Consider the following 16,231-nt stretch of genomic DNA (forward strand, 5'->3'; position numbering starts at 1 on the left):
CTACTCTGTATTGAAGAAGCAGGTCTCCTGACTGGTTACAGCCTGAGAATTCACCAGGCCAGGAATTATTAGTAGACCCTGTAGCCTTGCCCGAGAGGTGGGGACCATGCTCCCTCACTGCTTCCTTTGCTCCCAGTCTGCCTCTTTCCCCAGTACAGAAGGTGCACTCAGTGTTCAGCCTCAGGTAACTCATTTAATTAAGGAGTACCAACTTGAGATACAAACATGCAGGGCTTGTTTCTCCAGTAACTGCCAACTGTGTTCTGTCGATTGCAGTTTCCCACTGCAAGTGAGCTCTGATGACCACGCGGAGCAGGATATACCTGCACACGAATTCCATGACGGAGGGACCTTGTTTTATCTCGTACCACTGTCTCCTGGCACCTAATGTAGGTAGGGCCTGACATACAGTGGGAGCTCAATAACATTTTCGTGGAACAAAACCATTTAAGCCACTTCTACAAACACTTGTTCAAATTTACCTGGCCTTCCAGCCACTGAATTATTTTGTTTCCTCTATATACCATCCCTTTTTCTTGCCTCCCTCCTTCTGCCCCTGGCTCAGAATGCCCCTTCCTGTTCCTTCTGACCATCTGATAAACTCTTACGATCTTTGAGAGCCAGTTCCCATGCCAACTCTCCCAACCCAGGTGCTCCTTTGAGGCTCCCATGACACTGTTGTAATACCGGGTTGACTGCTTTTGTTTTGTGGGTGCTGGGTATGGTGAGTATCCTTGGGAGGCTGTGATGCGTTCAGGGTGGGGACCCTATCTGGATCAACTTGGCAGCACCTGGTTCTGAGCAGGCTCTCGGTAAATACCTATTGAGTAATAAAGATACAGGGTGGTCGTGATGACTTTGACATTGAATAGAGAACAGCTCTATATTTCATCTTAAAATTACCAGTATGTCTTGGGCAGAGTTTTACATACTGTTTCTGTTTGACTTTTAGCTCCATCACCTAATATTTTTGAGCTTCTATTTTTTTCATCTGTTAAATGAAGGAAATACTGGATTCAATGAAGATAATACAGGTAGACTGCCTACCTATGGTCCAGAACCGCATTTGAATGAAAAGAAAACAGTCAGGGGGCCTGGGTGGCTCAGTCGGTTAAGTCTCAGTCGGTTAAGTGTCTGACTTCAACTCAGGTCATGATCCCAGGGGCCTGGGATCTAGCCCTGTGTGGGGCGCTCTGCTCAGTGGGGAGTCTGATCTCTTTCTCCCTCTGCCCCCCCCCCACTCATGCTCTCTCTCAAAAAAAAATTTTTAAAGAGTCCTATACTATTCCATTTACTCTTTCAGAAGACAGTGAAGTATTCACACTCTTAAGACTAATCCCTGACAAAAATGGTGAGCATTTCTAAAATATTTTGGTGCTAAAACAGATGTGCTTCACTTGTCTGGAAAATTCACTTACGTGGAAGAGTTTTTTGGGTTTTTTGGTTTTAACAATACAGTTCATTTCCATTTTATATTTATTTTCTGGCTAAAAGTGTTTTTCACTTATTCAAAGTCAAAAGGAAAAAAGACGTCCAAGAACTACAAAGGAGTAGTTTAAGTGATTTATGCTTGATTTTTAAATGCAACAAAGGTATTTATACATAATTTAAAACTCAAAGCATGCTTATACAATCGTGCAATTTTTAAAATTTAGTAACTCTGGATGAATACATGATAGAAACAGTCCATGGCACCTGAAAATATCATTTACGGAATAGCATACAGTCCAGTGCTCTCAGTTTGGATATTACAACCATATTTCACAGAGCCTTGCTTTGTTTCATTTTCTCCATGTGGTTGATAATGGTCTTCAGTTCCTGGTAAGTGATTTTGCAAATTTCATTTATAATCCTGGCCCTACAATTACTTAAGGACTGTTTCTGGCAAGTTAACATATATATATATATTCTGCACGAATCCTGTACCTTCCAAGTCACTACCATAACTAACTGCCACAGGGGCGCAGTGTCAATACCATTTGTTCCTCTATTAGAACGATGGCACTAGGGAGAATGCGATGTCTAACAGTAGAAGTGTAATCTTACAGTGAACTAGATTGACCTTAATTCCAGATATGCCTCGAAAGAAAAATTTCCATCCATCCTCCTTTTAGAGGGTCCTGTCGGTGGCACTGTGGCTGGCAGGGAGGGGTAGGGAAAGCATGCGCTGGGAATCACACCTGGGAGAAATCCTGCTCTCGTCTTCACGAGCTGTGTGACTCGGGCAAGCAACCTGATGTCTCCGAGACTCCAAGATGCTGACATAGGGGGAGACCGCCACCCCCCTTGCCAGACTGTGGTGAGGGGTATGAAACTGCTGCCCGGCACAGAGGTAGAAGCCGAGGAACACTGCTGACAGGACAGGGACACGTACCACAGATGAGCAGAACACGTCACCTGCAGCAGCGGAAGGCACAGCTTGCCTGCGCCCACGGGAAGAAGTACATGGAAAATACATTTGTTACGCTTCGCCAGGTTTATGTTTGCAAAGCAGGGCAGTCTTCTCCACATGTAGAAGAGTCCACATTTCCCCAAAACCCGTCATGGGGAAATCTGCATCCTTTCCCATCCTCTGCCCTCCTACGATTCTCAAGGTGATGTAGGAAAAAGGAAATGTGCCAGGTGCCAACCAGCAGAGGCAAAGCGGCCAATAACCTGGACCAGTTCAGCCGCCCTCCACCCTCCCACACACCCCCCTTTCCCAGGCACGGAACCGGGATGGATGGTGTGCAGTCGGGGGAGCTGGCCAGATGCGCAGCACCTCATTTTAAGCCAGAGGGGAAATGTCCTGGGAAGAGGTCATGGAGAAAAGCCCGGTAAGCCCACACCTAGAGGACACAGCTGGGGAAATAAATTAGCTCTTTCTATCACACGTCTAGCCGCATACAGGCCTCCGTCTAAATCTCTTCTCCTTCCGGCAGCTCCGAGGCAGCACCGGGCTCCCCGATCGCCATCTCCACAGACAGGCTCCTCTCCAGGTTCTCCAGCTCCTGGCGCACCTCCTCGATGAAGCTGCCGTCTTCGTACTCGTCGGGGAACTCTCTGGGCACCAGGCTCTCTCCGTCCTCAGCAGGGCTCCCAGGGAAGGCCGGCTTGCACACGTACACCAGGCTGTGGCTGCAGAGAGACGGGACGGGCGCGGGCTGACGGAGGGCTCGCAACATGGCGGAGGCCGGCGCTGGAGACAGAGGCCCTCGCTTTGAGCTCTCCTTCACACCTCCTCTGACGCCTCAGTGGAGTCTTACCTTCAGAGAGATTGCTGAGGGAGGGTCACTGCCTGGGGGCGGCCCCCCACCTCCCGCGGAGGTCTGTCTTCCCGTGAGACTCTGGGGCGGGGCCTGAGAGTCTGCGGCAGTTGCGGCCCCTCGCAGCCGCCTGACATCTGAGCCTCCAGGTGGGAGCAGCCCCTGACGTCGGGCGGGGGCCTAACTGCCATATCTGCTGCACCTGTGGGCACCTGGGGCCTCCTCTGTGTCTGCCCTGCCACCCTGGATTCGGCCGGGGGCCGGGCGGGGGGGCAGGGAGGTGAGTAGTGACTGCAGGGAGGCCACCCCTCCGAGGCTTCGTGGTCTCTCAGCAGCTTAGGACACTCTTAGCGGTGCCCAATTTGGGGGCCCACTCTCCTGGTTTCCCTTCTGCCTCTGTGCCTTCTCGGTCACCTCTGCCCACTCTTCCTCAGTGTGTCCTTCACTGGGAAGGGCCTGGGTTCCCATCTCAGCCCCCAGCTCTTCTGCCTCCACTCCCTCTCCCTGGGTCACCTCCTCATGAGGCTTCAACCACCACACAGAGGAGCTCCAAATCCCCAGCCACACCTTCTCCTGAGCCCCAGACTGATAGATCGGACTGCTAGACTCCATCTGGATGACCCAAGGACCCCTCCACTTAAACCTACCCTAAACTAAATCCACATCACCCCTCTGCTCCTGAGATCCCACTGGGTGGCCCCTCTCTGCTCTTGACCTCTGATAGGGAGGGCAGGCGGGGCCTCACCTGTGAGGCTGGCAGAGAAGGCCACTGGCGCACGGGCATCGGTCCAAAGCTCCATCAGGCTCTAACTCCCAGGTGATGAGGTCCAGAAGCCGGCTGGCGGGGTCATGGCACAGCTCACCCTCCACAGGCAGGGGTGTGCACACAGGAAACAGCAGACCTGGGGCCAGAGGAGAGTCATGCCTGGGTGCCCAGCATCGAGGACGGAAGGGAGCAGAGAAATGGGGGGCAGACCCGACCTTCCACCCTCAACCACAACGTGGAGATTAAAATTGAAGAGGTGAGATGAGAAGAAACAATGGTAGGATGGGCTCAGGAGGGGTGAAGTATTCAGGGAGGACTGCGTGGAGACGCAGGCTTATGCTGGGTTTTAAGGCCAAAGGTCTGGAGAAATTAAGAGGATAAGAAAGGCACTCGAGGCTGGGACACAACACTAATAAAGGCCTGGGGCTGGGCGTGGCAGGAAGGCTGGGAGCCCTGGAGAGAGAAGGCGGATGGAGAAGCTGCCGCTGGCTAAGGCCTTGAAAGGCAGACTGAGGAGTCAGAACAGAGCAGGCCCAGCTGCCCGCGGAGCTACACTGAGAGCTGACTTCGGGGAAAATGGCTGTGACAGCAGGGACCAGGTGGGCTGGGGGCTGCAGAGGCTGAGCTGGGGAGGCAGCTAAGGGAGCGGTTTTCAGAAACACGGCAGGAGGGAAGAGCGCCTGAGCAATCTCATGTGGGAGCGGCAGTGAGCATGGAAGGGGAATAGAAGGGGCCTCCTCAGAAAGAGGACGGAGCCAGGTGCTACCTTCGGGGCCTGGGAAATGAGCTGAGAGTGGAGAGGGGTTCTTCCTACCCCACCCATCTGGGGGTGTTCCTAATGCCCTGGCTCATGCATCCTGAAGGAATTTAACTTTTCTAGATGTCAACAGGGGACAGAGAAAGAGAGAGACATGGCGGTCCACTCCAAGTGGGGTTTGTGGGGCTGGGACATACACAGAGTGAGCATCTGGGAGCCTGCCCAGGAGGTGGGACCCTGAAAAGCTGTGTTCGGCACGGATGGGGCTCCAGGAAGCCTAGTATGGTGGAGCTTGGGACAGGGCTTGCCCGTACTCGGCGGAGAGCCCACCCACCTCTCTGGAAGGCACAGCACAGCCCAGGCTGGCAGTCCCTCTGGTTGTCACAGATGGTCCCGTTGCCTCCTCTGGTGGCTGTTTTGGTGCAGTGACCCCAAACACACAGCTGGTCTCCACAGCACTCGCTGTCCCGGGTACAGAGCTGCAGGGAGGTGGGCAAACCCTGGCATGCCGGCTCGCGCTCCTGAGAGAACCCAGCCGCCCCCGCTCCGAGCCCTGAAAGCCTGAAGATGCCACAGGTGGGTTAAGCACGTGCTCTCATGACACTGGGCAGGGGCCACGGCTGAGGCCTCGGTTTGTGGGGCTTCTAGGGGAAGTCAAGGAGGCGGAGATGGGAGGGGTCAGAACACTGGGAAGGGGCCCGCGAGGCGAGTCCTGTATCTGGGTCTTCCCACGCAACTCGAGATTCCGCGAAGGACGCAGTGCGTCTTTGCCGTTTTCCCCCCGACTTGTGCCTTGTCTGCTGTTAGCTCTCTAGGTCAGGACGGAAGGAGGCTTCTGGCCCACAGATGCAGGCAGCAGCCGGATTCTGAGAGCTAACTCGAGGCCCAAGCCCGGAGGCCTGGTGGCTGGGGCGGCCCGTGGGTGCCGTGGCCGGGGGTCCGCCCCGCAGCCACACTCCGACATGGCAGGCGCGAGGGACAACTGCAGCTGCCCAACCACAGATGGCCCCGGACGGACAGGGAGGAAGCAGCCCTCTATCTTCCATGCTTGTTATCATGCTGTGTTATTGTCTTCATCATGTAAAAGGACAAGCGAAGTCGATGAGCCCATATGGCTTTGTCCAAAACATCTGTTGGGTGGAGGGAGTTTCCGCTTGCCTGGCTTCGTGCTTCTCTGAAATGTCTCTCGGGGCCATACCCTGGCTTCCTCCTGGCCCTTCCTCTGCCTTCCCCGGGCAGCTGGGGAGAAAGCTCTGGAGGGTGGGAGTGGGGGCCACAGTGGTTTCCCTGGTCTTATCTCTGGGGATGGGTCACCCCAGGGGCAGGGCGCGTCTGCAGATGGCTTCCTAGTCACTCCAGGAGTCAGCCCCAGTGGGCATCATGGAGAGGCTCTTCCCAGCATGGACAGGGTTAAGAGCCCCACTGCAGGCTTCCGGAAGCCCAACTGAGAACCATGGGGCGCTGGCCGTCTCGCCCCGGTTCTCTTCTCTGGCCCCAGCCCAGCCCCCACGGCCCCCGTGCTCCAGCTGCAGAGGCCTCTGGGCACACTCACTGTCTGCTGGTCCCGGCAAGGCTGGCAGGTATACTCGAAGCTGGCAAACTGGCAATACCTGGTGGGCCCACAGTCCTCGTCGATGATGCACTCCTGCGGAGACGGAGGGAGCGGCTGCCTCAGCGGAAGGGGAGCAGCAGACCGCTGTGTCCTGGGAGGGCAAAGCCCCACTTTATCCCAGGCCCCACAGGCTCTGGGGGCTCCAGCAGGGTCTCCAGACTCCCCGTCCTCCCAAGCCCTGCTGGCTCCAGCTCCTCAGCCGCTCGCCCACGCAGCATGCTCACCCGCACAGCACGCCTGGGCGTCTGCCCTCCAGGATGCCACCCAGTTCACACAATGGCATCTGCGTGCAGCCCCCCCGCCACATATCCCGGGCGGGGAGCACAGAGACTCGGGGCCAGTCTCCAAGATGAGCAGACGGGGTTAATAAAAGAGCTAATGAGCTCCAGCCCTGGGGCAGCTGCACAGGACCAGCTGGGGCCCAGGCTGTTGACCATGAAGGGGCTCCCTGTGGCCCCCCTCCTCAGTCCTGGGTCTGGATCTGCCAGGCAAAGATAGCTGCTAGCTTCCAAAGGGGGCAGGGGTGCGGCTGGTATGGATGCTGCGGCCCAGGTGACTTCTCGTGGCTGCCGGCCCATCAGGCTGGAGAAATGCAGGAGAGAGGGAGGCCACGGAGAGGGCTGGTGTTGGGGAGACTGCCCGTACCCCAAACTAGCCATACCATGTTGGGAGGCCCCTTGGTCTCTCTGAGCCTCCATTTCTAGGTCAGTGACAGGGGAAAGTAATGTCTCCCTGCTGCCTGTTGGGCAGAGTCAGGTAGATCAGGGGTGTCCAGCCCCCCTGGGGCTGCACCACGCCAGGTCATTGGTGGTGGGTCTTGTCATGGCCTCAACACGGCAAGGTGGGGCAGCTCAGCGAGAGGGTCCCTTCCTCTCAAAAGAAGGGGTCAACGCTTGTCCTGTTCTCATACCGGCAACCCAAAAATGCCAGCATGCCAGAAAGGCCCAGCCAGGGGCAGAGGGCTGCACACTCAGTCTGTTTGACCCCAGAGCCCATCATGGATTGAGAAGTCCATGGTGCAGTCAGTAAGCCAGAGACCATCATGACCTCTACACACACTCAACTCAGTTCAGCTGGAAGCCCCCAGGTCCAGACACTTCTTCCAAAGCAGAAAGGCAAGAGAATGCGGTGGGAGGGAGGGAGGGAAGGCCAACAGGCACTGAGGAGCTTCTCTGAATCTGGCCATATTTTCAGGCACTGGGATGTGAACATGAACATGAAAAAGTCCTTGCCCTCAAGGATGTATAACTCAATTGAAAACAACCAAAAAAAAAAAAAATGCAGTCCAACAAAAAGGATTCGAAAGACTCGAACAACTTACGATAATAGAAACCATTCCACCTCTTCACACAGAAAAAGATGTTTAACCAAATAATTGACAAAATGCAACGTGAAAGAGCAGAAGACCATGTTTTCACTTAGAGTGGACACCACTAAAAAGGCTGATAGTATCTGCAGCGGGCAGAGAAATGCCCCGCCCCCGAAATGTCCGCACCCGTCTCCCTAGACCCTGTGGACGCGTCATGGGACAAGGTAAGGGGCAGTTCAAGTCACAGGGGGAATTCAAGATGCTAGTCAGCTGACCTGATAAGGAGCAAACCCTAATTATCCAGGTGAGCCCGATCTGATTGTAAGGGGCTCTGAAAATGGGAGGGGGTGCAGAGAGTCAGTGTCAGAGTGATACCATGTGAGAGAGATTCCAGACTTCGCTGGGTTTTTGGTTTTTTAAAAGATTTATTCGTTTGAGAGAGAGAGTGGGAGGAGGGGCAGAGGGAGAGAGAGAATCTCAAGCAGACTCTTCACTGACCACAGAGCTTGACACAGGCTCACTCTCACAACTCTGAGATCAGGACCTGAGCAGAAACCAAGACGTGGAGGCTCAAGGAACCGAGCCACCCAGGTGCCCCCGGACGTTGCTGGTTTTGAAGATGGGAGGGGGCCTTGGGCTAAAGAACAATCTCTCCTAGAGCCTCTAGAATGATGGCCGTCCTGCTGACACTGTGATTTCAGATTTCAGCCTGGTGAGACCCGTATGGGACTTCTGACCTCCAGAACTGTAAGATGGCAAATGCGTCTTGTTTTAAACCCACTAAGTTTAGGGTAGGTTGTTACAGCAGCAATAGGAAACGAATGTAATATCCAGTATTGGTAGGGATTCGAGGAACTAGCATTGCCAGATGCTTTGGGGGTAATTAAAACTGAATAGATATTTTTTTTGCAGGCAATTCATCAGTAGCTGCCACAAAACTGAAATGTGTATCTCCTCTGACCCTGTAGTTTCCCTTCCAGGTGACTATCCTCAGAAACACTTGTCCAGGGGCGCCTGGGTGGCACAGCGGTTAAGCATCTGCCTTCGGCTCAGGGCGTGATCCCGGCGTTCTGGGATCAAGCCCCACATCAGGCTCCTCCACTGGGAGCCTGCTTCTTCCTCTCCCACTCCCCCTGCTTGTGTTCCTTCTCTCACCGGCTGTCTCTATCTCTGTCAAATAAATACATAAAATCTTTAAAAAAAAAAAAAAAAAGAAACACTTGTCCAGACGGGCAAGTATCTGAGTACAGGGCTGTTTAAGGCTGTACTGTTGCTTTACTGTAGTCCAGAAAGAATGCAAAGGCCCAACAAGCAGGAGCTGATTAAATGATGGTGTATGTGGTCACTTTCCAGGGAAACGCCACTGGGCAGACATGAAAAAGAATAAGGTAGGTCTTTACATTGTACTGTTTACAGTAACTCAGTGAAAACAAGCAAGTGGAAGTACACAGAATCCCACCGTGAAAAGCAGAGTAGCTAGGTGTGATCCGAGTCTGGGCCAGCATGGTGCCTGGCGTCTAGGGGCACACGAGAGCTAAGTGTGGGATGGATGAAACCACTTGTAGGTCACTGTGGCAATCAAGCCAACAAAATGACAATCATTAGCAAGGATTAGGGAACCAAAGCAAAAAACACACACCTTCCATCAACTTGGCTTCTCATTTCCCAAGAATCCTACAGACTTCGTATTTGCACTATACGCTTCTTTTCCAGATCTTAAATGAGAAAAGATATGCGCTAAGACCACAGAAGCACCAATCCCTACAAGGCACTGCTGTCTACCATTCTCCATGACGAAGCATTCCCTGCAAAGCAATTCATTTTCTTCTAGGTATGAGAACATTTTTGGCACGGAACCTTGCCAAACACTTTTGCAAAGTCTCAATATGCTAAAACCCTAGGTTTGCTTTGTGGACACGTTTTTGCTAACTCCTAGCGCTCTGGTACGTCAGTTCAGCATGACTTCCCCCTGAGAAGCCTGGGGCTTTTGTTCTGATCATCGGCCATCTGTTTGTTGTGGATGTGGCTCAGTAGCCCCTAGAAATGTTCTAGAACTGTCATCACTGGAAACCCCAGAACTCCAAGGTGTGAAGAAACCACAGAGGCCAAAAGAGCACAAACTTTGAATCCTGGTTTTGTCAATAGCTGTGTGACCTTGGGGTTTTGAAAATGAGGGTGGGGGCGCCTGGGTGGCTCCGTCGGTTAAGCGTCCAACTCTTGATTTGGGCTCAGGTCATGATCTCAGGGTCAGGAGATCGAGTCCTGGGTCAAACCTAGTGTGGAGCCTGATTAAATTCTCTCCCTCTCCCTCTGCCCAGCCCCTCCGCACCCCAGCTCACTCACTCTCTCTTTAAAAAAAAAAAATGAGGGTGATAACAGGACTGACTTCACAGGGCTGTTGTGTTGAGTTAGTGTCCTGGGATGCACGGTGGCCATAGCAACAGAAAGCCTTATCCCCGTGGAGCGTCCCTGCCAGGGGACCAACCTGTCAGCAGAAGGGCAGTCTACACAGGAGCAGCAGCTCTCTGTCTCTATCCCTGGCAACACTTGGGGATTTCACATCTACTCCTGACTTATCTCTATGCAGAGTGTCAGACTGAGGGGCAGTGGCCTGTACGCCCAATAGGAGTAAAGTTCCTGGAGCAGAGTGGCCTCTCCTTGTAGGATGACCAGGCTTTCCATATGATAAGGTTGTTAGTTTTGGGTCTCCTCTGAACACCCCTTAATTGCAAGAGACAAGGTCCCACCTTTCCTGGCATTAGAGACCTGGGGGACAGATCAGGTCTTCCTACCGTGAGCAGAACGGAGTGGGTGGGGGCTGTGGGACGTGGGTTGGTGTCTCCCAAGCACAGCCAGAACTGGCGCTGACACAGCCAGGGTTTTGTTCTATTCAGTACTTCCAGCTTCTCTTACCTGCTCCCATCTGGGCTGATGTTTTAAAGGGGCCTCAGCACCCCGCTGGGCACAGGACGGCCGAGGAGGTGAGTTCGGAAGGATGGCCGCTTCCCTACTGAAAGGGCTGTGGAGGCTCTGCGCTTGGGGTACCCCCGAGACCGTGAGGGCTGGGGGAGGGACGCCGTGCTACTCCAAAACTAAAGACGCAGCCCAGTGCCGACTGTAGGGGTCCCCTGAGTGCCACAGAGCAGTTGGGAGATGCCAGACGAGGGCCCGTCCTGCAGAGCCACGTAGCCACCCACGGGTCCTGCCGCAGCCCCGGCGCGGCGGCCACGCGGCACACGTCCTCGCTAATCCCCTCAGACGAGCACCATTTTTCTCTTCCTTCCGCACTGCCTAGTCTCCTAGCCCTCGGTCACAGCTTAGCAGAGCCCACCTGCGACAGGGCCCCAGACCCCACACAACCCCAGCGACGAGGCAGGAACAACAGGGCCATGGCCAAGGCATCTGGGCCTCAGTGTCCCCCCTGCCCGGGCTTCAGGCCTCCTCTCCAGTCCTGGCGGCTCCCTGTCTGGGCGGCTCCTCCCTCCGTCCTGCTGGGGAAGGCTGACAAACAGCCTTGAGGCTAGCGGTCAGGACAGACGGAAGCCATTCAGAGGATCTGTCTTTGTTGTCTGGAGGAGGAGGAAGCTATATTTAGAAAGCTCTGGCCGGAGGCCCCGCAGGGCTCGGTTCAGAGGCTGTGCGAGGTGGGGCTGGCGATTTGGCAGGAGGCTGGGCCTGAAAAGGGCCCTGGTGCTTCGACACTATCATGACATAGTGGAAAATGGCAATGGTGCCGTTCTGCATCTTTGATTTTCCAGTTCGGAGTTTATCAGAGGAGACAGAAGCCCAGAGCAGTGGGGAGAAAACAGCATGAGCCCTGTCAGGCTTTCCTTAGCACCCGTGTGGGGCGAGCGGCACACGGCTTCTCCAGGGCCCTTGTACCGCTTTCTTGCGCTGGCCAGGGGCACTGCCCACGCTGCTTGGGAACCCCGGGCTGTCTTGTTCTCGTGAGGCCCTAAGGAGAAGGCCACCTGGGTGGACCCCTCCTGGGCCAGGGCCATCCGTGGTGTCCACTCAAGCCCAAGGCTCTGGATAGAACACATGACATGGAGGCCAAGGGGGGCCTCCACCAACCGAAACTCACCCACCTCAGAGCTTTGCACGCTGCAGCTGGAGGGGAGGGGGCAACGGGGGGCGTTCAGAGAGCACCTACTGTGTGTCTGCACCTGCTGGAGCTTTAGTGGGTTCCCTGGTTATCCGGGGCCCTGTGAGGTCAGCGCCCACTACATAGCCCCCAGCATGCGCCTGGCGCACAGATGCCATTCACTAGAAGGATACGGGAGGAATGAGCAGAGGAACTTTCTCAATCTCCACTCGCAGATAAGGAAACAGGCTCAGAGCCCAAGGTCACTAAGGGAGTTTAAGAAGCTAAGATGTAAACCCAAGTCCCTCAGACTTCTCCCCCACCCACGCCAAGGCTCGCTCTTCCCACCACACCCTGCTGCCTCCAAATGCCCGGTGTGGGTTGAATTATATGCCTCACGGTTCATATGTTGAAGTCCTAACCCCAAGTACCTCACCCCAATCCAGGGTACAAACAGGATTCTTGTGGATGAATTACTTAAGACAAGGTCATTACAGCGGACGTGGTGTCCTGGTAAAAGGGAAATTTGGACATAGGCACACGTGGAGGAAGGACCACGTGAAGACAGAGCGAAGACAGCTGCCTACAAGCTGAGGAGAGAGGCCTGGATGTGTAACTTCCCTCGCGGCTCTCAGAAGGAACCAACCCTGCTTTGATGTGGACTCCCAGCCTCCAGAACTGTTAAGAGAAGACACACGAGTCATCCAGTCTGAGGTGCTGTTACCTCAGGAATCGAATACAGGCCCTGCCCCCAGCCAGCGACGGCCCCCATCTCCTCTGTTTGGATCTTCCACCACATTCAGCCCGTTCCTGAGCTTTGGCGTCACCCTGCGGTGACAGAGAGGAGGCCAGTGAGGAAGCCCTGGCCCATTCTGAAGGGTGCTGAACCTCGGGGACCAGAACATGGTTTCCTGGCTGAGCCTCCATCATCTGGTTGATGGAGGCTCTGGTACCCCGGGCCCACTAGGTCTAGGCTCTGGTACCCCGGGCCCACTCTCTTCTTACTGAGGTTTGGGTGGACGGTCATTTTCTGGCCCTGAGCAGGGGTGGCTGTGCCCCTGAATGCTCCCGGGATGACGGACGGTAGTGTCTGTGAGATATACGATGTCCCTCCTGCACGGGGGGCTATTCTCGGACTCCCGCACCTCCTGAGCAGAGATGGTCCCACACAGAAGAGTGGACTGTGGGAACAGTCATCCTGATTGGCCCAGGACTGGGGGCTGCCAACCCCAGAAGGTCCTGAGCACCCAGCACAGCCGTCCCCACAGGGAGCGCCTGCTTCCACACCACCCTCCCCAGCCCTGCCCCTGCACTCCCCACACTGCTGGCTTACTCCTCTTCCCTCCACCCCTCACGGGCCGGCGCCAAGCGTCCCTGGAGCAGCGTGAGGGGCAGACACAGGTTTGGGGCTCGAATATGGGTTCACTTACAAGCTGGGTGATCTTGGGCAAATGACGGAGCCTCTCTGTGCCTGTTTCCTTATCTGTAAAATGAGAACTTCCTGTGGTGGTTGCACAGATGAGAAGGGATGATAGGTACCTGCCCGGAGAACAGCCTCTGGCCCCAGGACTTAACCCCAGGGCGCCCCTCTCTCTGCAGTGCTCGCTCACAGCAGGAGCTTTCAAGTGCCCATGGAAAGGCCTGAACAACCTTCCGAGCTTCAGCTTGACCCAGTGGATTTCGTCCTATTTTTTTAATAAAGATTTTATTTATTCATTTGTCGGAGAGAGACAGACCACAAGCCGGGGGAGGGGGGTGGGGGGGGCAGCAGGCAGAGGGAGAAGGAGAAGCAGGCTCCCCATGGAGCAAGGAGACCTGTGCGGGGCTCCATCCCAGGACCCTGGGATCATGACCTGAGCCAAAGGCGGACAGACACTTAACCACTGATTTCGTCCTATTAACGGAATACCTTTTCTACTGAAATGGCCCAGAATATCAGATCAAGCCAGGGTTCCTCACCCTTCCCCACAAGCCCACCTCCTGCTTCACCCTGGAGCCCTCCGCTCTGAGGGAAGGAGGGGGGACGACAGTCACGTGGAACTGGAGGAGGCCCAGGACTCGCATATGACCAAGGGGGAAGAGCAGACGTGCCAGGAAAAACAACACACTCAACCGCCCGTGAGCGCCAGGCACCCTGCCGTCCATCATCTACCCTCGCTGTCTTCCAAACTGAACAAGAGGAGCCCCATTTTATGGACAAGGAAACCAAGGCAGTGAGATGAAATCACTCTTCAAGGTCATGGGGAAGAAGTGGCAAGGCCAGCGCTCAAGCCCAACCCAGTGCTCTATGGAGACAGGTCAGACCCCGGGGAGCAGGCCTGCTGGGGGCCCAGGTGCTGTTTCTGCAGGAGGGCAGGGTCCCCGAGGCTGGGCCCTGCTGCGAGGCTAGGAGAGGTGCTGAGCGAAAGCAGGAAGCCTCCCCTTCATTGCACGAGATTTCCAAGTCAGGTTTTCCTTCCTCAGCCTTTTTTTGACCTTAAAACCAGGCGAGTGGCAGGAACGTGCAAGATGCACATTTGTCTCGAACACAGCAGGGTGCCCCCCTCCCTCGCCTCTCCTGGATCCTGCACTGGAAACTTTCAGCCAGCTCAGGACAGGTAGGGGCCCCAAACCTCACCAGGAGTTCTGGCCGGACCCACGAAGCAGAGCCAGCCCTATGGAAAAACCCAGACAGGAGCCAGGAGCTGATGGCAGCTATCTGAAGTTCTGATGTCTGCGGCAGCTTGGGTCCCAGGGGCCGCTCGCCAATTCTTCCTTCCCCAGGTCACCCAGCCTGTAAAAGGGGAGCGTGCCTCCCCCCGCTAGGGTGGCACACAGGTAAAGAGAACACCCGCTCCAGACCCTTTAGTGCCTTGGATCCTTTGGGAAATCGTCCCGGAGTTCTCCCTCTCCTCCTGCCCCTCCCCCACCGCCTGTCTCGGCCCCCACCCGACTGCGCCCTCTGGCAGCCCCCTCCCTGCGCCAGCCTTCACACCACCCAGTGTCTTCAGGGATGGAGACGGGGTGTTCCAGACAAAAGCCTGTTTCCTCCTCCCGGGATCCTGTCCTCGTGCCAGCCTACAGAGAGGGCCAGCCCCACGTTCACAACTTCCCAACACATTCCTTAGGCCTGAGTGAGGTTTCCCCTGTCAAAGTCACGCCCGTATTTAATTCCAAAGAAAATTGCTCCATGTGCTCAAGTCCTCCCTAACCTAATGAACACCGTTGCCCCACCTACCTTAGAAACAGGGCAGGGAGCCCTTTCCAGCCCCCACCATTTCTGAGGTCTTGGGGTCTGCACAGTCCCCACTGCCCAGGTCCCCCACAGACAATGGAGTGGAACCACCTGGGTCTGCCCTTTGCCAAACACGCCTAGGACGCAGTCAGCTCTCCGCCTGCACAAGATGCCTGCTGCTCAAGTCATCAGGAGCCTGCCAGGAACTTGGGGTCCCAAAGCACCAACGGTGTCACAGCACCCAGATCGGAGCACCTCCAGTCTCCAGTATGAGGAAAGGACCCCGTCCTGACTGCCCCCCCACTGACTCCTTGTTTGGACTTGCATGAGGTCCCTCAGTTTTGGGGCCTCACAGTAGGACTCCCGGGGTTAGCAAATAAAAATACAGGATGCCCAGTGAAATTTGAATTTCAGATAAATGAAAAATATTTTAGTATACTATGACCCAAATAGTGCATGGCACAGACTTATATTAAAAATTATTAGGGGAGCTGGGATGGCTCAGTTGGTGAAGCGTCTGCCTTCGGCTCAGGTCATGATCCCAGGGTCCTGGGATGGAGTCCCGAGTCGAGCCCCCTCCTCGGTGGGGAGCCTGCTTCTCCCTCTCCCTCTGCCCACTCCCCTGTGCTCTCTCTCACTTTCTTTCTGTCTCTATTTCTCTCTCTTGCTCACTCTCACTCTATCTCAAACAAATAATATCTTTTCAAAAAATTAGTTTAGTATGATACAAGACATCTTATGTTTTGTCTGCCAAATCTATCAACAAGATTCAACAGGAGTGTTTCTTGGAAGACAGAGAGTGAGACTGGCCTTGGGCAGGAGGTTGAAGAGGAAGGACCAGTGACCACAGAGATACCCATGAAGACAAGCCAACAAGGACATCAGGGAGGCCACTCTGGACTCTGGGCCCTCAGCTGGGAGCAGAAGACCACCCAGAGGGTCCGTGTGTGCAGGCACGGCTTCTGTACTTGGAGGAAAGGCCTCTGGATTCCCTAGGATGAGAGTGATTATAATAATGAAACAGTCCCAACAGTCAAAGCTTAGGTCCTGTTCCCTGTCTTCCAGAGCTGTCCTACAACCTGAGCACTAATTCCTGCAACCTTCACAACAATCCGAGAGAGAGGCACTATTATTATTGCTTTCTATTGGGTAGATGAGGAAACGGAAGCACAGAAAACTCAAGTAACTTGCCCAAAGTCACAGCAATTGAGCCGCAGAGCTGGCATGTGAACCCAGACCCGCTG

At 54.9% G+C, this 16,231-nt stretch overlaps 1 protein-coding gene across 1 annotated transcript in view; it reads right to left on the reverse strand.

Moving 5' to 3' along the window:
• Positions 1-1,548: 1,548 nt before the first annotated feature.
• Positions 1,549-16,231, reverse strand: part of DKK3 (dickkopf Wnt signaling pathway inhibitor 3) — a 44,865-nt gene continuing 30,182 nt past the window's right edge. Inside the window, exons 5-8 of the mRNA XM_045796501.2 lie at positions 6,321-6,413; positions 5,103-5,247; positions 3,991-4,147; positions 1,549-3,117 (exon numbers count right to left, since the gene is read on the reverse strand). Of these exons, the coding sequence (XP_045652457.1) occupies positions 2,898-3,117; positions 3,991-4,147; positions 5,103-5,247; positions 6,321-6,413 (615 nt within the window). The 3' untranslated portion in view covers positions 1,549-2,897. The remainder of the gene's footprint in view (positions 3,118-3,990; positions 4,148-5,102; positions 5,248-6,320; positions 6,414-16,231) is intronic.

This window comes from Ursus americanus, chromosome 24 (genome assembly GCF_024610735.1).
Source record: "Ursus americanus isolate L20-20 chromosome 24, mUrsAme1.1.p, whole genome shotgun sequence".
Lineage (NCBI taxonomy): Eukaryota > Metazoa > Chordata > Mammalia > Carnivora > Ursidae > Ursus > Ursus americanus.